General features: G+C 46.5%; 1 protein-coding gene across 3 annotated transcripts in view; it reads left to right on the plus strand.

The window, feature by feature from the left end:
• ARMC2 (armadillo repeat containing 2) overlaps positions 1-21,976 on the plus strand; it is a 107,072-nt gene that overhangs the window by 80,958 nt on the left and 4,138 nt on the right. For all 3 annotated transcript variants that reach the window (XM_029223363.1, XM_029223364.1, XM_029223365.1), the window contains 5 exons: positions 4,188-4,503; positions 16,151-16,273; positions 16,589-16,702; positions 18,685-18,817; positions 19,172-19,332. In XM_029223363.1, coding sequence (XP_029079196.1) covers positions 4,188-4,503; positions 16,151-16,273; positions 16,589-16,702; positions 18,685-18,817; positions 19,172-19,332 — 847 coding nt within the window. The remainder of the gene's footprint in view (positions 1-4,187; positions 4,504-16,150; positions 16,274-16,588; positions 16,703-18,684; positions 18,818-19,171; positions 19,333-21,976) is intronic.

Here is a 21,976-nt window from a genome sequence, read left to right on the forward strand (position 1 = left end):
GGGCCCTGCTAAGCCCTCTTGGTCAGCCTCCTTGTTCCGGATTCCAGATGAGTCCAGACAAGCACTGGCATGGGAGTAAGGAAACACCACCGCCGCCAGCCTCCTGTGAGACTGCTGCTCTTGTGGCCTGTTCCCTCGATTCACAGAGAATATATTTGAGAGAGGGGATGGGGGGAGAAAAAAAAAAAAAGATGCCTTAGCCAACCCTGAGAAAGAGGACAGAAACAGCAAGCATAGCAGTTGCTGCAAGTTTGGTGCTGCAATCTGCCAGCCCATTTGTTGATTCTGCATGCCATCCTTCAGCTGGCACCACTGCTGCCAGGAACCACCCCCTCCTTTTTCCATCTGAAGGAAGGGAGAGAGGTGCTGCGGCAGGGTTAACTCTTCCTGCCCTGGAGCCTCTTCTTCCCACATCAGGCTTAATAATCTGTGCCATGTTAGGACCCACAGAGATATCTGAATCCAAGAATTTTAGAAGTGGAAGGGGCCTGAGGTGATTTTTCAAACAAGAAAAGCAGCATCAGTCTTCCCAGATTTGACCACGTGTGACAGGGGGTAGAGGTCATTTGAATTATGAAGAACGAGGACCTCTAAGGAAACCTGCTTTTTTTTTTTTTTTTTTTTTTTTTTAACCTGCAGCCAGGGATCTGGTCAGCAAATCAGCAGGGACAGGTGGAGGTGGTACAGGGTCAGAGAAGCCTTCTGAGTTAGACCACCCAGAGAAAACAAACATCAGAGGTGGAGGTAAAGCAGCAGAGCTAGGAAGAGGGAGAAAGGAGAAAAAAAGAGTCTAGCATCCTTCAGAAGACGGCAGTGACATTTTAGGAGGGAACTTGATGAGTCCTGGTAATGATTTAACCAGTAGGATGCAGTTATTTGTCGTATTCTTTATGAAGTCATTTAAGAGCACCGATCATGTCTTTCCTGACTTGCTTAATGTGCTTTTGTGGAAATGAGAGCACAATCCAGGGAATACCGGGAAGTCCAAAGATATTGGCCATAACTGCTGTCTAGGGCATGAGGGAGGCGGCTATCCAGATTGTGGAGCTCGGGAACGTTTTGTTCAAATTAAAGAACTGCAAATGGCCACTTTTAGCGCATTAGTTAATTTGTGTACCTAGGCGCTTGGAACAGTGCCTGGTGCATCATAAACACAGCGCATTAGTTGCCGCGGCTACTATCAGTAGTGCTAGTAATTATTACAATTTTCAGAGGTAGGACTAGCGGAGGGCGCGTTTAATCAGAAATCTTGTATCAGTTTGTGTGAAAAGCTCATAGTCCTCAATTCAGAAAATACAATGGAATTTTCCTTCAGGGAGCCTAGCTCTCGGAAATAGCCTCTGTCCTGGTTGGAAAATGGTCTGCTTTGCTGCTGGGTGTTGCCAGGGTGGAGGAGTACGCTCCTTCCAGAGCCCAGGGAGGAGCCTGCACCATCGGGAATTACATGAAGTAACCACTGGTTTCATGCGAAGGGAGACTGGAGTATGGTAACGAAACTTTGTGTGCTTGGTTTAGATTTAAGGCCTGCAGGCTTCGGCTTCTTTAGGGAACTGTCTGGTGATCAGACACAAACAAGGTGACCCCAGGCCACGGAAAGGGACGGCTCTAGGCCCTCTGTCTCAAGACATGCTCCTTTTCCCCCGTGCCAACCCACCTGTGTTCCCCGCCACATCTCTGCTTTCATTCATTTTTCAAGGTTGAACTTATCATGGTTAACGCTACTAACATTTTATTGATAGTAAAGGGTTCTTAACAGTGCCTGAGGGGAGTTCCCTCGTGGTCTGGTGGTTGGGATTCGGCGCTCTCTCGTAGCCCGGGTTCAGTCCCTGGTCAGAGAACTGAGATCCCACAAGCCACGTGGTGTAACCAAAAAAAAAAAAAAAAAAAACCCAAAAGAGTGCCTGAATCATCACTCACCACAGTCTGTGCTTTACCTGTGTTTTTTTTAAATGGATTTATTTTTATTTTTATTTATTTTTGGCTGTGTTGGGTCAACGTTGCTGTGCGCGGGGCTTTGTCTAGTTCCAGTGAGCGGGGGCTACTCTTTGTTGCAGTGCGCGGGCTTTTCATTGCACGGGCTCTAGAGTGCTGGCTCAGTAGTTGTGGTGCACGGGCTTAGTTGCTCCGCGGCATGTGGGATCTTCCCAGACCAGGGATCAAATCCATGTCCCCTGCATTGGCAGGTGGATTCTTAACCACTGAGCCACCAGGGAAGTCCCTGTGCTTTATCTGTTTTGTCTTAATTTTGCAACACAATATTCCCCCCATTTTACAGATGAGTTAATCGAGTCACAGAGAAGCTAAGTGAAGTGTGATGCAGGCTGCCTGGCTCTCTTGCTGGGAGTCGTAATCCCCTAGGGTGCCTAGCTTCTTCCTTATTAGCCTTTCAGTCTTTGCTGTGTCCCCTCACGCACTAGCCTTGTCTTCTCAAGTCGATTCTAACTCTTCAGAGCACCTTGCCTTATCCTTGTTTGTGTGTGTGTATTTCCCCCAGACCCCAGCATTCAAAATATACCCAAGGACTAGCATTCCAGCTGGGGTGGGGGCAGGAGTGGGTCCCCTGACTGGACCACCTGCTGTGATTGGTTGCACACTGCCCAGCTGAGGTTCCCCACCCCCCCACACACACCCCCGGTGTGAATGCTCTCCTGGGCCAGCTCATCGTGTTAGACTCCATCCTTTCTTAATGTTGGCAAATGATTCCCAGCTTCACAAGCAGCAGCTTGGCTGCTTCTTCACCAGGGCCAGGGAAGACTTTTTCAGGAACAAGCAGGAACAAGTTGGTATTGGCAGAGCAGACCCAGGCAAACCCCAGTGTCTTGTCCTTTGTCCTGGATCACCCACTCTCTCTAGGCCACACACAGTGCTCAGTGCTGCTCCCATCCCCCAGGTCCCACCTGGAGAAAAACCAACCCAGCCCTTTGCCCTTTGTCCCAGTTCCTTAAGGCTATTGCTGACTACAGATCTGATAAATTAACCTTTATCAGAATCCCTCCTGGCGACATATTTACATTTAAAAGGAGATAATTCCTTTACTGCTCTGAAAGCAGGGTAGGCCAAAGGAGGTTCGTAAATAACAGGCCACGTGAGAGGCATGGGTGTAGGAAGGACTCCAGGTCTGGGTAATCCTGGGTTCAAATCCTGACTCCACCCCTCACTGGCTGTGACCAAGGCAGCTTCTCCAAGCCAGTTTCTTGTCTGTAAATAGCACAGCGCCTGCACAGTGAGCATTAGCACCCTGGCCAGTTGTAGCCCCTCAGTAAGTGTTCCTTTAACAACTGAACTGGTATGTCTGCCTGCTGTTGTCAAATTAAGAACATAATTGTTTGTTTCTTGTTCAGTTGTAAAGTGTTCTCAGCTTGGGATTTTTTAGAAACGTTTATTTATTGTGAAATATGGCTCATATACAGAAAAGTGCACAAAACACATTTGTACCATTTAGCAAACAGTTATAAAAGTGTCACCCATGTAACCACTACCCTGGTCAAGAAGGACAAATACTGCTTTAAAGTGGTGAACACTTTGTAACAGTGGTTCTCACCTGGGGGCCATTTTGCCCTCAGGGGACGTTGAAACATTTTTGGTTGTGGTATCTGGGGAAGTGCTTCTGGTATCTAGTAGGAAAGGAATGCCACTAAACATAAACAGCCCCCCATAGCAAAGAATTATCCAGCCCCCAAAGTCAGCAGTGCCCAGGCTGAGAAAGCCTGCTGTAACACAAGCTGATTAGCCACTATGGGACAAACACCGGGTTTAGAAGCACAGTGCTTCAGCAAGAGGTGAACTTTTAGGAAAAGATTTGGATACTCAAGAAACCTGTTTGGGTCAAGACTTAGATTTATATGACACATTGCTAGTAATGTCATCCCGCTCAACTAGTTGCTCTCCAGGAAAAAAAAAAAAAAAAAAAAAAAAGCCAGGCAGCATTTCAGATGAAGGATCTGAAGTTAATAGACCTTGCTAACAGCATCAATCAGTTTGTATTCTTTCATTGTTGCCAAACGCTTTTAATCTCCTCTGTCACTTTGCACCAATCTTGGGAATCAAATACTGTACAAGTCAGAAGAAGCCAGATGTGTTCCATTTTACTATTAATTAAATTGTGAATTAATTAAATACTGTCCTCTTCCCAACAACTTGTCCCAACCCCTTCGGTCTTGTGACTCTTTGTCTTTAATTTATTGCAGGATTTAGTCGTTCGTATTGTTTTTATTCTTGGCAACCTGACAGCGAAAAATAACCAGGCTCGTGAGCAGTTTTCCAAAGAGAAAGGGAGCATCCCAACTCTGCTGTCTTTATTCCATACATTCTACAAACTGGATCTGCATTCCCAGAAGCCCCTGGGGGAAGGAGAAGAGAGGCCCAAGGCGCCGAGGCCGGCCCAGGCAGAGGACGTACTCATCAAGCTGACCCGCGTGCTCGCCAACCTGGCCATCCACCCGAGCGTGGGCCCAGCCATCGCCGCCCACCCGCGCATCGTGGGCCTGCTCCTCGCCATGCTGGGTAAGAAACGAGGCCCCCTGGCGGCAAGGGCGTTGCTGGGAGATGGACCGGGTCTCGGGTGCCATGGGGGCTTTAGCAGTACAGTTGGCTAGCTTTAACAGGCCTTCTCAGCTGTGAAGGAAAATTCATTCCTTTTCTGTTCAGAACTGCCTCAAAAGTCGTCCAGATTTTTTTAAAAAAAGAAAAAAATAGTAATACAAATTCTTACTAAAACTGACTGAACTGTACAATTTAAAAGAGTGAATTTTACAGTATGTGAATTATATCACAATTTTTTTTGAAAGCATGCCAATCAAATTGTAAAAAATTGGCCAAAGTAACCACAGAGTTTAAAATCCCAAATTTTTCCTGGGGTAGTCCACACGATTAAAGTTTATTTATCTTTTTATTTTTTCACCTTTTACATTATCAGTAATTAGAGCCCCTGGTCATTCAGGTCCCATTCCCCGCCCACCCCACATTAGTCCGTTGGAGCTGCCATAACAAAATGCTGCAGACTGGGTGGCTTAAGCAACACAAGTTTATTTCTCACAGCTCTGGAGGCTGGAAATCCAAGATCAAAGTGCCCGCTGATTCTGTTCTGGGGAGAGCCCTCTTCCTGGCTTGCAGGTGGCTACATTCTCACTAAGTCTTACTGTGGCTTTTCTTCAATATGTGCATGTGCACATGGGAAAGAGAATGATCTTTCTCTTCTATAAGACCACCGTATCAGATACGGACACCACCCTTATGACCTCATTTAACTTTACCTCCTAAAATCCCTGTCTCCAAAAATAATCACATTAGGGGTTAGGGCTTCAATGTATGAATTTGGGGGAAGGGACACAATTCAGTCAGTAGTATTCTACCCCAGGTCCCCCAAATTCATGTCCTTCTCACATGCAAAATACATTCATTCCATCCCAACAGCCCCCCAAATTTTAACTCATTCCAGCATCAACTCTAAAGTCTAAGGTCCAAAATCTCATTTAAATATCATCTAAATCAGATAGATATGATACATCCTGAGGAACAATTCCTCTCCTGCTTGAAGCTGTGAAACCAGACACGTTATATGCAAGATACGATGGTGGGGCAGGCACAGGATAGACATTCCCATTCCAGAAGAGAGAAATAGGAAAAAAAAGAAAGTGTGATGGGTCCCAAGCAAGTCCCAAACCTAGTAAGGCGAATTCCATCAGATCTTTTCTTTCTAAAACAAATTTATTTATTTTATTTATTTTTGGCTGCGTGCAGGCTTTCTCTAGTTGCGGCGAGCAGGGGCTACTCTTCGTTGCAGCGCAGGGGCTACTCTTTGTTGCGGTGCGTGGGCTTCTCATTGCGGTGGCTTCTCTTGTTGTGAAGCTGGGCTCTAGGGGCGTGGACTTGAGTACTTGTGGCATGCGAGCTCAGTAGTCATGGCTCGCAGGCTCTAGAGCACAGGCTCAGTAGTTGCGGTGCATGGGCTTCGCTGCTCCACAGCATGTGGGATCTTCCTGGACCAGGACTCGAACCTGTGTCCCCTGCATTGGCAGGCGGATTCTTAAGCACTGCACCACCAGGGAAGCCCCCATCAGATCTTAAGGCTTGCGAATAATCCTCTTTGGTTAGATGCTTTGCCTTGCAGACGCACTGGGGCAGTGGCCCTTCCTCCACAGCTCTGTCAGTTAGGCCACCAGGGCTCTGCAGGGCAGTCTTGCCCTCAAAGCTTTGGGGTGAAGGCCAGTGTGGCCTGTTGAAACTGAGGCAGTGGCCCTGGTGATCTCTGAATCACCACTGGGGTCATTCTCTTCTCTACTAGAAGAATAGTGCATATTCACAGCCAAATAGCTGTACACTCTGTCCTGTCAAATCCAAGGAGTCTGACAGCCTTCCTTCGTTTGGTCCTGTCTCAGCTTCAGTTCAAATTGGCAGTGTTTCTGCTCACAGAATCCCGTAAACGCTTTACTGAGTGATAGGCCAACCACACCCTTGGTATTCTCTCCAGCACATGCTTTCTTTTTTCTTGCAATATGGACAGGCTGAGAATTTTCCAAATCTTCAAGTTCTAGTTCCTTTTGCTTAACAACTTCTTCAGTTCATCCCTCTCTTCTTACATGTTACTGTAAGCAGTCAGGAAGAGCCAAGCCTCTCCTTAAACACTTTGCTTGGAATTCTCAGCTAAATACCCAGTATCATTGCTCGCAAACTAGACCTTCCACAAAACACTAGAACACAAACAATTCAGACAAATTCTTTGCCACTTTATAACAAGGATCACCTTTCCTGCGGTTTCCAAGGACCTGTTCCTCCTTTCCATCTGAGGCTTTGTCAGAGTGGCCTTTAATGTCCATCTTCCTAACAGCATTGTATTCATGATTATTTCTGTGTTCTCTAAGAAGATGGAAGCTTTCTCTCCAGCTCTCTCTTGTCTTTGAGCTTTTGCCGGAATCACCCTGTTGACAAAAAATTAATCAGTAGTGGGCTTCCCTGGTGGTGCAGTGGTTAAGAATCTGCCTGCCAATGCAGGGGACACAGGTTCGAGCCCTGGTCTGGGAAGATCCCACATGCCACGGAGCAGCTAAGCCCATGCGCCACAACTACTGAGCCTGCGCTCTAGAGCCAGCGAGCCACAACTGCAGAGCCTGTGTGCCACACCTACTGAGCCCGTGTGTCACAACTACTGAAGCCTGTGAGCCTAGAGCCCTTGCTCCACAACAAGAGAAGCCACCGCAATGAGAAGCCCACTCACTGTAACAAAGAGTAGTCCCCGCTCGCCGCAACTAGAGAAAGCCCGCGTGCAGCAATGAAGACTCAACGCAGCCAAAACTAATAAATAAATAAATAAATAAATTTATATTAAAAAAAAAAAATCAGTGGATCAAAGAAAGTATTGGAAAATTTTATTTGAGCCAAATTTGAGGATTATAACCCAGGAAGAGCATCTCAGAAAGCTTTGAGAACTGTTCCACTGGTTAGAAATCAAGGCACAGTTACATAAGTTTTTTTGAGGCAGAAGGCTGTACGTCAAATGATGTGTTATTGACAGTTTACATAATCCAGATCTAAGCATCATCCTGGTGGGTCATGTGACCCCTTACAAGATCAAGAAGGAATGTTATCTTTTAAGGAAGGAGTCGTCTTGATGCTAGGAGAATGTTGCTCTTTATGGTTGAACGGGTATTCCTACTGATGGGAGAGGTTTGGTCGATGCATAAGGCAGATACACAAAGCACAGTGTGGGGAGAGAGGAGGCCAAAGAGCAGAGAAGAAGTTCTATGTTTAAATTTTTCTTGTCTTGCCATAAAATACGAATTTTATTTCACAACCTTTAACATCCGTATTTCTTGTATACATATCAGAACTCCTCCAGCCTCTACCCATTACCCAGTTCCAAAGCCACCTCCATACTTTTAGGTATTTGTTACAGTATCACCTCACTGCTAGGCACCCAAACCTGTCTCAGTCTGTTTAGGGTGCCACAACAAAATAGCATAGCCTGGGTGGCTCAAACAACAGACACTTTCCCGCACTTCTGGAGGCTGAAAGTCTGAGATCAGGGTGCCAGCATGGTTGGTTCTGGTGAGGCCTCTCTTCCTGGCTTACAGACGGCTGCCTTCTCTCTCTCTTCCTCTTCTTCTAATGCCACCAATCCTATTGGATAAGGACTCCACCCATCTAACCCTAATTACCTCCTAACAGCCCTACCTCCAAATACAGGCGCATTAGAGGTGAGGGCTTCAACAAACAAATTTGGGAGGGGCACAGTTCAGTCCATAGCACCCCCCCTTCTACTTTTTAGGCCTTGTCATTTCCCATGGGCACCTCTGCCTACTAGTGTGCAAGGAAATTGACTGCCATCTAGAGTGATCTACTTCGCCACTACTTACCAGACTCTGGAAGATTGTGTTGTTGTGGAAGAAGCATTCATGCCTGATGAAAATGATGTGTTGGGGTAATCTTTGAACTTTGCCCCTTTGCCACTCATTTATTGAGTCTCCACTGCGTAATCAGCCCTATGCTGTATGTTAAAAGAGGTTTGTCTTAGTTTGCTCAGGATGCCATAACAAAATACCACAGACTGGGTAGCTTAAACAATAGAAATCTATTTCTCACAGTCTGTAGGCTGGAATTCCAAGGTCAAGGTGCCAGCAGGGTTGGTGTCTGGTGAGAATCCTCTTCCTGGCTTGTCTGTGGCCACCTTCTTGCTGTGTCCTCACATGGTGGAGAGAGAGCTCTTGTGTCTCCTCCTTTTCTTCTAAGGGCACCAGCCCTATCGGATGAGGGCCCCACCTTTACGACCTCATTTAACTTTTACCACCTCACAGGCCCTATCTCCAAATACAGTCACATTGCGGGTAGGGCTTCAACATACGAATTTGGAGGGGAACACAAACACTCGGGCCAGCACAACGTTTAAAAAAGTATAGGTTGGTATCTGCTTTCAGGGAACTCAGGGTACGTGGTGGAGGAATATCAGGTGTATAGACAAGAAGCTTATGAAAAGTGCCAGCAGCAAGGGGTACACAGAACATGAAAGCTGAGAGGACAGAGCCACAGAGCCCAGCTTTTGGTGTGTGGGAGTGTAAGTGACCGTGCCTTCCCTTGTTGTGGAGCGGTGTAATTTATTTTTATTTTATTTATTTATTTAATTTAAAAAATAAACTTATTTATTTATTTATTTATGGCTCTGTTGGGTCCTCGTTGCTGTGCGCGGGCCCTCTCCAGTTGTGGCGAGCGGGGGCTACCCCTTGCCGCGGTGCGCAGGCCTCTCATCATCGTGGCCTCTCCCGCTGTGGAACACGGGCTCCAGGCGTGCAGGCCCCAGCATCTGTGGCACGTGGGCCCCAGAGCTCAGGCTCAGCAGTTGTGGCGCACAGGCCTAGCTGCTCTGCGGCATGTGGGACCCTCCCGGGCCAGGGCTCGAACCTGTGTCCCCAGCGTTGGCAGGCAGACTCCCAACCGCTGCGCCACCAAGGAGGCCCTATTTTATTTATTTTTTAACTGGGGTATAATTGACCGAAAACATTATGTTAGTTCCAGGTACACAACAGAGTGATTTGATATTTCTGTACATTACAAAATGATCACCATCATAGCCGCGCAGTTTAAGAAGCATGTTCGCATCTGTTACCTCACAGCAGCTGTGCGACAGTAGGTTGTTATTTTAGCCATTTCACAGAGGAGGAAACAGGCTTAGTGAGATAAAGTGACTTTTAGAGGTCACAAAGTTAGTAAGTGACAGGGTTACTCTGCATGTTGCTGATCCTTTTTTGTTGTTTTCTTTTTTAATGTTTATTTATTTATTTGGCTCTGCGGGGTCTTAGTTGAGGCACGCAGGATCTTTGTTGCTGCACTTGGGATCTTAGTTCCCTGACTAGGGATCGAGCTAGATTGGGAGCTCCGAGTCTTAGCTACTGGACCACCAGGGAAGTCCCTACATGTTGCTGGTCTTAAGGAAGGATTATTAAATTCTGACTGAGGTCTTCCCTTGTGACTTAATCACTTCCACATGATAACTCAAAAACCTACACATTTAGTGTGGGACTGTCTTCCAAGCTGCTGACAGCACGTTAAACTGTCGAGCTGTTCCAGAAATTCAGTTTCTCTAACAACCTCAAAACTTTCAGCACTTGGACCATACTATCTCCCTGTCTTCTGATGATCCTTCTGCATCTGGAGGATCAATTCTTCTCCACCCAGAAGTCAGGGATCCAGCTGCCTCAGAGTCAGCTATGGGGCTCATTAAAATACCCTTTCCAGTTTCTGGTCTTACCCAGAAAAAGGCTTTACCTGAAGGACGGTTTTAGGGTCTTGAAATATGCATTTCAACTACTCCCCTGCCCCCAGGTGATTCTTCTGCCCCTTAAATGTTGAAACCCACTGCTCAGAGAATCACCTTTAGCCTCTCTGGCTAGTGAGGTGCTGGCAGGTGTCTGAAACCCACCCGGTGAGTTCTCATCTGCTGGCAGGCCAAATCGCTTCACCTGACTGTAGCTACCTGGGGAGAGCCTGAGGACCTGCCCTTAGACACCTGGACACATCACTGTGGATAGTCAAGTTAAGAAATAAAGCTCTGCATGATTCATTTTCCTGCAATTATTAATATTCACATGTGAAGTGAGAAAATTCCTGGTCTTATATGTATTTTCTGAGCTTAGAAATTACATTTCTTCCTATGAACTAAAGGTACAATGGATAATTTGTGTTTGACTTCTAGGAAAATGATGCTTTGGAGGCAGAAGAAAGGCTGAGAAGCAGATTTGGCCAGAGCTGAAAGGGTTAACCAGGGGGGCCTGGCTAGAGTCCTTAGGAGGCTAGGGCCTGTCCCCTCCGTTCCTCCATCACCAAGTCCTCTGGGAGGGTAAATTTTTCTTGTCTTGCACCTACAGGGTAGGTGCTCTGTCTTGGTCACTGGGGGATTCCCATGTGAGGTCTCTCCAGTGCACCCTCTTGAGGTTACTGTCACTCGGGAATAGCCTACTTTCTTTCTTTTGCTCTAAAGCGATCAGTGAAACTCAAATCTGGTACTTCGCAAACTTCTTTGTGCGTAGAATCATGCAGGGAGCTTATGAAAGACAGATTCTTCACCCTACCCTCAGAAGTTGTGACTGATCAAGTGAGGTGTGGAACCCAGGAGTCTGCATTTTTTAAAGCTCCCCGGCTGGTCCTGATGTGGGTGGTGGAAGGTCTCACTTGAGAATGCTTCAGTCTCTGCATGTTAGAGCTCAGTGCCATCTGAGGTTAAGCCCAAGTGAAGAAACCCTTCTCTCTAGCCTGCCATGCTGGGCAGTTGTTTGGGCAGGCGGTGGGATCCCTTGTCTGTTTTATCTCCTGAACGATTTGACCTCCCACGAAAAGCTGTAGTGGGGTGAAGTGACCTTGACAGAGGATCATACGCCTGCACCCTCCCCTTGGCAGTTCAGCTGCAGGGACGAATGTCCTGAGCCCTACGAGGCCCCCCGAAACTGGTCTCTGCTGGCTCCTACCTGGAGTCCCTGCATCAGTGCAGAAGGGCGATCAGATCCTGGGAGAGGGAGCTGGTCTTCAGAGCACCTGCCTCCCTTAGCCAGCCTGGTAGTGGCTTTGGAAAGCAGGCCAGGGCCGGCTTGACTCTGACCTGCTCACTTGCCTGAGGGCAAGGTAGCTGTTGCCCTGTTAGTCCCCAGTGCTCACTTAGTCCTCACTCCTCCTAGCCTGACACCTTTGCTGCACTGCACCCTCCCCGCAGGCACGTGGGAAAGGCATCCCTTGGGACCTTGTCCTCCACCTCTCCCCAGCCCTACTCCCCTCACAGAGGAGTTGCTTGTACCCCAGGACTCCCCTCCAGAGGCCAGTCTCATTGCAGAGGGTGTTTTAAAATAAAAAATATTTCTAGTAAGGACCAGCCTTCTCAGCAAGCGCCCAGATGCAGCGATTTGCTGCCTTAGTGGAATCTCCAAATTCCAGATTCTCCTATATTCATGAGTCAGCTACAGAGGGCTGGGTGGGTGTCTCATGCTCTTTGGAGGCAAATTATTGCCCCAACTGGCTCTAATAGGCACTCAGCAAGATGCTGTGGAAAGAGCAGGATGGATGAGTCAGGCAGACCTGGATTCACATGTGTGCTCTATGAAATCAGGCAAGGTATTTTTCTCTAAGCCTCAATGTTCTCATCTGGGAGGAGAAAATGGGATATTAGGAGGCTGCTATGGACTAAACTGTGTCCCTCAAATTCGTGTGTTGAAGCGCTAACCCCCAGTGTGATGGTATTTGGAGATGGAGCATTTGGGAAATAATTAGGTTTAGATGAGGACACAGAGAGAAAGCAGCCATCTGCAAGCCAGGAAGAGCCCTCACCAGAACCCAGCCATACTGGCTCCCTGATCTTGGACTTTTCACCTCCAGAGCTGTTAAATAATTTCCTGTTGTTTGAGCCACTCAGTTTACGGCATTCTGTTATGGCAGCCTGAGCTGACTGAGGCAGGTGCACCTTTAGAGTATTAATTATTGTGGGTTTAAATGTAAGTGCATTTAAAGCGTTATTAATAAATAACTTCTGTGGGGTTAAATGCATGGAAAGTGCTTGGTGCTGTTCATGATAGATGCCTAGTAGCTGTGAATGTCTCTCCTCTTGCCCCAGATGCCAGACGTTATCCCTGCTCCCAAACGTGAGGTCCTACAGGGGGGTGGTGACACATAAGAGCTACATTCCTTTTTCTGGGCAAACTAATAAATTCTCCTACCAAGGCAAGAGAAAAAAACAGATCCCTAGACACTGCCCAAGATCTTTTGTCATCAGTCCAGGGATGGAGGGAACCAGGGATGAGAATTCCTCTTTGCTAAGTTTTAGACATTCAATCAAGCCATTCCCCATGAGCCATCATTCTGGATAGCCCTCCTGTTCATTAACAGATGTTTATTTAGCACCCACAGTGTGCCACGCACTTTTATAAGCCCTTCACAAGTATTAACGCATTTAAACTTTGTAACAAATCTGTAATGTAGGTGCAGTTATTATCCCACTTTGCAGACAAGGAAACTGAGGCCCAAGGAGGTTAAATGACTTGAACAAGGTCACACAGCCAGCAGGTAGAAGATCAGGATTCCAGCTCCAGAGTCCCAGCGAAGCAAGCGAGGATACTTTTGGGGGTCCTATGTCCCTACTTTTACCTTGCCTCCCTCAAAAACACCTGGGATCTTTTTACAGCTCTCCTAGAAACCTGAGGCCACTAGGATATTTCCTTGCTGTAGAATCCATACTGAAGTCCAAGATAATTCTGTTCTTTATTCCCTTCCCATGTATTTAAACTAACAAACCAGGCAATTAGGGCCTCATTTATTCTTTCTTTCTCCAGGTATTCACTGAGTGTCTGCCAGGTACTGGACCCATGCGGGCTGCTGTGGGTGGAGGAACCACTGGCTGAAGGGCCAGTGCGTGTTTTCTGTAGCGTAACAAATGCCTGAATTTCCCTTTGAATAGAGTAAACTGTAAAAAGGTCATTCTCTTTAATGAAAAGAAGGCCGAAAGGAGGGAGAATTAAATCAGAGAATGTAAGAGCTAGCACAGTCCTCCTGCTCAGCTCACAGCCTCCCTCTTATCCCGGAGGAACTTTGGTTTCATACGAGAGATAAAAGGCACTTCCTTGCTCATAAAAAAGAATGAAATTTTGCCATTCGCAGCAACACGGAGGGACCTAGAGGGTATTATACTAAGTGAAGTAAGTCAGACAGAGAAAGACATACTGTAATGATTTCACTTATATGTGGAATCCAAAAAAAGAAAACAAACAAATGAAGACAACAAAACAGAAATAGACTCATAGAGATAGAGAACTAGTTGTTACCAGTAGGCAGAGGCAAGGGGGAGGGGCAAGATGGGGTAGGGGATTGAGGTACAAGCTACTCTGTATAAAATAGATAAGCAACGAGGATATATCGTACAGCGCAGGGAATATAGCCAATATTTTATAATAACTTTAAATAGAGTATAATTTGTAAAAATATTGAATCACTGTGTTCTATACCTGAGGTAATATTGTTTATCAACTATACTTCAATTTTTTAAAAAAAGAGTTACAAGGCACTTCTTAACCAGTAAAGCCCAGTGGGCAAATCAGGGCTCAAGACATGTATGGGCACTGAGGTTATTCCCTCCCAGGCTGGGGAAGGGCTTCCCAGTCAGGCGGTGACTGATGCCTGGGTGGAGAGGGGAGTGAATGTACTCCAGGCACGGGGCAGGGCGGGGGTGAAGTGGAGGGGGCGTGTGCAGGGTCAGAGGTGAGAGGCAGAGGCTGCTATAGCTAGTTCAGTATAACCAGACTCCTGGCGTTTTCCTCTGACTCCCAGACCCGTATGTCCAACTGCCTTACCTAATCTCATCAACTGTGGGTACTTGAGAAGCACCTCAAGATGTCTAACTCATGACCTTTCCTCCACCTGGCCTTTCTTCCCATTAATTCAGAGTATGGGATTGCCGTCCATCCAATTATGTAATCCAGAAACCCAGAGCTCATCCTGAGTGATTCCTCTCCCTCATCCCCCAATCTAGTCTTCACCACACACTGTCCGTTTTCCTCCCTAAATAGTTTTGCAGCCTGGCTTCCCTGTTCCATCTCCACCGTCGCCCGAGCCTCAGCTTTATTTGCCATCTGGAACACCACAGGAGGTTCCGGACTGGCATCCCTGCATCTGCCCTTCTCTGCACTGTGGTCTCAGTCACCAGGAGATGAGTCTGGAGGCTGAGTGGAAGGCAGGGACAAAATAACTAAGGGTCTTATGTGCTAAGCTAAAGGGTTCATTCATTCATTCATTCTTGCATTCAGCAACCACTTATTTATTTATTTTTTTTACAACAGTGAAGTTTATTATTATTTTGCTTCAAAAATTTATCATCTAGGCTTTATTCTGATCCACCCCAAGACACTGAAATGCTACCGTTTTCTGTTTTGTTAGTCGATATTTCCGGGGGGAATTCCAGAGGGAATGATTTCTTTTCTTTTTTAAAATTTTTATTGGAGTATAGTTAATTTACAATATTGTGTTTATATGTATGCACACATCCACTCTTTTTTAGATTCCTTTCCCATGTAGGTCATTACAGAGTATTGAGTAGAGTTCCCTGTGCTGTACAGTAGGTTCTTATTAGTTATCTATTGAGCACCGCTCTGTGCAGACACTGTTCTAGATGCTGGGAATGCAGTGATGAATAAAAGAAGTCCCTAGTCTTGTGGAGCTTACACCTTAGAGCTGGAAGACAGACATTAAACACATAACAAGTCAGGTGGTCACATGTGTTACAGAGAAGAGGGGGAGGGGAAAGTAACAGTGCTATTTTATATAGGGTGGCTGAGGAAAGTATGCCCAATAAGGTGACAGCTAAGCAACAGCCCAAAGGACATGAGGAGTGAGCCTGGATAACTGGAGGAAGGACTATGCCAGACGGGGGACTATCAGTGCAGAGGTTCTTGGGCAGGATCAGGCTGACATGCTCAAAAAGAGCAAGAAGACTGGTGAGGTTGGCGTGGGGATGGGGGGAGCTGGGGGCTGGAGCAGCAAATGAGGCCAGGGAGGTAAGGACTGGGGCAGCTGGGTCAGGCCTGTGGGCCGGATGAGAGGAGTGGTGTTATCTGAGTGAATTTTAAAGGACCACCATGTTGAGGACAGGCTCAGAGAGGCAAAGGCAGAAGAAGAGAAGCCCATGGGGAGGTGAAAGATGGACTAGGTGGTAGCAGAGGAGCTGAGAGGCGATCAGACTGCGTGTTTCGAAGGCAGCTGTTGATAGGAGTCATAGATGGATTATGACCCGAGGGCCATTCTTTTGGGAGGGGGGGCAGGTCTGGGGAACAGACTTCCAGGGTGGGGGGGCCCGGGGGAACCTCTGGGTCAGGGCAAACAAGCTCTGCTCAGTGGTGTTGGCACCTTTGTACACAGGAACTAGATCAGCCCGACTTTTCCAGACCCTTGGCTGGAGGGACTGAGCTTAGAGTGTTCCAAACCCTGGCCCAGAGTGGTCCCCTGCCTTTGGCGCATTTCCCTGCAGGAAGAGTCATGGGAAATAAAGCAGCAAACAGCGAGGGCAAACACTGCCCTCACACAGCCCTTGCCTGGGACAACGGCTTGTCCCTGCCACTGCTGGGGTTGCAGTGAGGATGTTGTGGTTTCTGCCCTGCAGTGAGTCTTTGACACCCTTGTCCTCACTTTATTTCAGAATCTAAGTCCATTGATGATTGTGAGGAGCTGGTGATCAACACTACAGCAGCGATCAACAACTTATCTTACTACCAAGTGAAGAATTCCATAATTCAAGACAAAAAGCTATATGTTGCTGAATGTAAGGTTCAGAGTTGGGTTTGGGTAGATGCATGTTCATTTAAGGTTTTGACTTTACTAACTAAACACAGAACTGGAGACATTTATCTTTTCTGATTTCTGGTGCTACTATCTAAGAGCCTGATTTAATTCTAAGAAAGTTGAATATGGGGACACATTAGTTTCTTAGTACTGGCTAAAGTCCCCTATGGTTGGAATTTTATTATCAGTTTTAATTTTAAAATTATCAGTATTTAGCATGATATTGGTTTCTAATAGCCTTTAAATTGAAACTTAAGTTTCAAAATAATTTTATTTCTCTGGTCACAAAACCCAGTGCTCTTAAAGCTGCTTGTGAGTCACAACATGGGTGGAATCCTGGAGGCTGTGCGCGTTTTTGGAAATCTCTCCCAGGACCATGACATCTGTGATTTCATTGTGCAGAAAAACGGTGAGTTAATGACACTCACATTCATAAACAGGCATGTCTTGCCAATAAACAGCTGAGCAGTTTTGCAGCTTGGGTCATGACAATGTGATACTTGTTTCTGCTTTGGGACAAGTGGTGCCTCACATTCTGTTCCGTCCATCCGTAAGGCTCTCAGCTCAGGATGCCAAGACGGACCTAGGCTGTGTTCTTAGCGTTTCCCTCTCCTTCACAAGTGGTCTTCTGAGTTTTGAGATGGCGCATGTGTGCCTGTGTGTGTGTGTGTGCGTGTGCGTGTGTTTAAGAGAAACAAGTAATCTGTACACATCATTTCTGTCCATGGGAATGGACTCAAAAGACATTCTCCATCATGTACTGGAATGTCTATTATAGTACTGCTTGTAATAGTGAAAACTGGAAATAGCCTAAATGTCCATCAACAGGTAAGAGGATAAATACATTACAGTATATTCATGCAACCAAGCTTCTACAGCAATGAAAATAAATGAGCTAGAAGTTCATATATCACCATGCGTCAACCTCAAACGTGTAATATAGGAGCAAAAAGGCTAGTAATCGGAGGACATATATGAAATAATGCCATTAATATAGTTTTAAAACCTGCAAAACAACCTTGGATATTATTTATGTAATACTCACATGGTAATGGAATATAGGGTATAAATGTAGTTGGAAATGATAAACTCCACATTTAAGACAAAGTTACATTTGAATGGTTGCCCCCAAATATAAAATTGAATCTGTAATGTTTTATTTCTTAAACTGGGTAGCAGGTACACAAGAGTGTATACTAAACATACTGTTTGTATGTCTTAAATATTTCATGTAAAAACGGTAACAAATACCTAATTATTTATGTTCGTGATAGAAACTTTGGATAATACAGATTAGAAAAAACACTACCCCAGAGATAACTGTTAACATTTTAGTGTATATTCTTTTTTTTTTTTTTTTTTTTTTTTTTTTTTGTGGTACGCGGGCCTCTCACTGTTGTGACCTCTCCCGTTGCGGAGCACAGGCTCCGGACGTGCAGGCTCAGCGGCCATGGCGCACGGGCCCAGACGGTCCGCGGCATGTGGGATCTTCCCGGACCGGGGCATGAACCCGCGTCCCCTGCATCGGCAGGCGGACTCTCAACCACTGCGCCACCAGGGAAGCCCTAGTGTCTACTCTTTAGACTCTTAAAAACACACTTACATGTGATGCAGCCTTTGTCAAGCTCACTGTGTGACACATCAGTAGGCCAAGGTCAGCACAGGGTGGCCACCTCTCAGGTGAGCAGTAGAACAGAGCACGCACCTTATTCATTCTCCCCCAACCCTTTGCCCAGCCCCTGCTGGGGGATGAGAAGACAGGACAAACAGTTCCATTTCTAGGAGTAAGGGAAGGCTGGGAGCCTGTCCTGATATGAGACATCCCCTACCCTGGAAGTCCGGCCTCACTACAGGCTTGTTTCCTGCGGTCTGCGCGAGTCTTCTCTTACAAACTGTGGCCCTGGAAGACTTCCAGGAAGATCTCCACTGGAGCCTGTGCTCCCCTCTCCCAGGGTTGTGTATTTAAAGAAAGTTGCTGCTGGAGGTTCCTAAGGGCCCTGGAGAACAACCAGAAGTTAGAGATGAAATGAATGGCACCTGTGTAGAGATGAAATGAATGGCACCTGTGTGATTGGAAGGCCCGTGGTTCCCTCCTCTCCATGGGCGGGGGCTCTACCACTGCCTGGGAGGGGGAGCTGATGCCTGCGTCAGATACAGCAATATCAGGGGACAGGGGGCCTGGGGGGCGGGGAGCAGGTTCTGAAGTGGTGGATGTTGGGGAAGGCGCTTCTGAGCAGTGGGTGAAGTCCACTTAGGAAGAGTGGACCGAGTCCCTGAGCAGGGTTTCCAGTTTTGCAAGCTGCTCCCCATTTCCCCTTTGCCATTTGAGAAATGAAATACAGCTGGGGCCCCTGAGCTTTACTGGCCTGCCTTCGTTCTCTGCCCTCCCAGTTCACAAGTTCATGATTGCTCTGCTGGATGCTAAGCATCAGGATATTTGCTTTTCTGCCTGTGGTGTTCTTCTAAATCTCACCGTGGATAAAGGCAAGCGTGTCATCCTAAAAGAAGGAGGTGGCATTAAAAAGTAAGTTCAAGGCATGGGGTCCTGACTCTGTCAGGATTCGGAGGACATAGTATTCCGGGGAGCTTGGGTCCCTCTCCTCATTCCTCCCAGGCAGAGGTATTTCAACATTTGGAAGTGCCAAGGTAGGGCTAAAGAGGGGATTTAGGTTCCATTGGATGTTTAAAATAATTCAGAAGTAGGTTATTGCTACTTTAGAGCTGCTTAAATTTGTAGGTATGAAATTAATTTTAATAACACTGAATTATATATAATGCATATGAAATCTCACAGAAAGTTAAGCATCATGTTAACAATATAAAAATTAAAAAGAGATCCTGTCCTAATAACTTCTCAATTTGACTTTTATTATCTCAGGTTAGTGGATTGTTTAAGGGATTTTGGTCCCACTGATTGGCAGCTGGCCTGCTTGGTGTGCAAAACTTTATGGAACTTCAGTGAAAATATCACCAGTGCTTCGTCATGTTTTGGAGATGAGGCCGCCAACACACTCTTAGTCCTGCTCTCATCGTTTTTAGGTAAGACCCTGACTGTGAGTCTGTGAGCTTTATCAAAATGAGAAAAAATTTTTTTCTGTGACCTGTATGGGTAAAGATTGGCAGGCGTATGGGTGGCTTTGTTTCTATAAGTAACAAGAGCATGTTAAAGATTATTATAATTTGGAGCTCTCTGGAAGAGGCTGAATGTTATTGACAGTGGGATGCAAGGACTTTTAACTCATTGCCTGATGTCATGATTTCTTCTGTGGCTTTTCCCCCTTGTTTGCATTTTCTGTAAACTGCATAAATAGAAGATCTAGGCATAAATGTATTGCTGTTGTTTAAAAAGTATATAGACGTTGTCGGAATTGAGAAATACAGCTGAGAGCTACTCTGAATTAAGTCACGCTTTTCATGAACCCGTACGTGTTGATTAGCATCTATGTTAATTATGTGAGGGAGGGTCTGTGAAACTATGTGACATTACAGTGGGGCCCTACATTGAACGGTGGGAAATCACTGATGCAAACCAAAGGAAAGATGAGAGTGTCTTACCTTGAAAATTTTCTATTTTTAGGATAATTTTTTCATCCTTGGTTAGGTCCAACAGCAGTGGTTTGGGTCAGTAAATGAGTTTGAGTGTTTAAATTATCTCTTTTCCAAAACGGAGGTGTCCCTACCATTGCCTAGGCACTGTGCTGGATCAGCAAGGCCGTGTGGAAAGACTCGGTTTGACTCAGAGGCTGTGGCTTCAAATCCAGCCTCTCTCGGGGGAGTGGGGGTGGGGTGACTCGACAGGAGAATCTCTCAGAGCCTGTCTTTTCGTCTGTAAAATGGGGACGTGATATCCCTGCCCTGTTGCAGGGAGTCGTGAAAATCAAACAAGCATCCTAAGAACACCCCAGGAAGACCAGAAGGCTGTAGTCAGACAATTCTGAGTTAAGGCCTCGCTTTATCAAGCTTTTAACCTTGGGCTTAACCTCTCTGAGCTTATATTTTCTCACGTCTAAGATGGGGATGATTGATGTCCACTTTGCAGACTTGTAAGGATAATAAATGAGCAGACCTGTACAAAGAACACGATACAGAGCCTGACAGACAGCAAGGCCTCAAATCACGGTTGTGAAAGTGCTTCATAAACGCTGTGTTGTAACAACACGTTATTAAACAGGAACTCGGAACCTGAAGCTATTTGAAAGAACCGGGTGTGCTAGGTTGATGTGAAATTTGCTTTTTTCCACGTAAATAAAATTTTGCATAAGAGTAGGAAAAATGAGCGTGACTTTAAATCGTTGAGGTTCACAGTCTGCTCCGTGGACGTGAAGCTTTCTCAGGTTGCCAGGAGCAGAAGCCTGCTCAACTTGCCTTAATTCAGTTCTCAACTGTGGCAGAACATTGGAATCAGCTGTGGAATTAAAAAACAAAAACAACAACAAAAAAAACCACTTGTCCTGGCCCCATCCCCCGGAATAGATTCAGGAGCTCTGGGTGGGAGGCTGATTATCTGCATCATTAAAACGTTCCACAGGTGAGTCTGCTCTTCAGGCAGCACTGAGAACCTCTGCCCTGGTTAATGAAGGAGTTGAAGGAGAGGATGTCCGGGGAAGAAGGAAGACGGGAAACAAGCGCATTGCCCAGAGCCTGCTGGACAGGCACTCAGGACCAGGAAGGTTGTTCCAGGTGGAACCAGAGACCCCGAGTGGCCCCCTCAGTAGCGGGCGTCATCTGCTCCACCCTGCTGAGACTGAGCCGTGCTCCGTCTCAGCTCTTGTAGGAAAAGCCCTTCCCTCCCCCTCGTTCCCTCTGGGCTTCTGCATGGCTGTGGCTTCAGCTGCCTCGAGTCTTCTTGCCGCGCTCCGTGAGTGGGACTCTGTCTCCTCTGTTGTTGGCATGACTTTCTGTGTCCCACTGGGGAGATGTGACTGGTTCCGTGAGTCACTTTCCTGCGGTGTCGGGCTTTCGCGCCTCAGGCAGCAGCTGCCTCGACCACAGGCTGTCTGTGGTTTGCTTTGGCACCTAAGTCTGGGGCAGTCAATGATATATAACAAAATGGTGGGGCCGTGTGGCACCTTGAAGGGATGTGGGCACGGCCGGCTGCGCGGCAAGGGGCAGCACACCGGGCGGACACTCTACTGTAACGGGCCTGTTTCTACCTCTTCCCTCCCCCAACCTTCCCTACAGCCGGGTTGGGCTTCGCGTGCTTCCCTAACCTTGTACCTTTGCTCCTGCCGTATCCCTTACCTACCTGGCCCAATGCTGCCGGTCCTTGCAGGCCCTTCCCATGAGCTTTTCAAGCCCATGGTCATAGGAAATCTATACTACTTATATAGCAATTAATCATGAGCTGTGTAACTTGTTCTGTATTATTGTTTTGTAACTTTTATCTTTTTTTTCCCCACTCCAGTGGAGACACTTTAGGGGAAGGATATTGCCTTGTGCAAAGCAGGTTCTTGATGCCTGTGGATTAACTGACAATAGTGGTATCTTTAATAGTGCTGTATACTTTTAAAAGCACGTTCATTCTATCCTTGTAAGATCTCTCGAAGGTCATCAGCTAGGTGACAGATGAGGTAGGTAGGTCTAGGAGGGTTAGGTGACTTGTGTAAGATCATACTGTAGCAAGGCCAGGGCTCTTCATCAGAAAGTAAACATCTAGCCCCTGTGTTTTTCTGCTGTTCCATTA

Source organism: Monodon monoceros, unplaced genomic scaffold (assembly GCF_005190385.1).
Source record: "Monodon monoceros isolate NGI ecotype Baffin Bay Population unplaced genomic scaffold, NGI_Narwhal_1 Super_Scaffold_15, whole genome shotgun sequence".
Lineage (NCBI taxonomy): Eukaryota > Metazoa > Chordata > Mammalia > Artiodactyla > Monodontidae > Monodon > Monodon monoceros.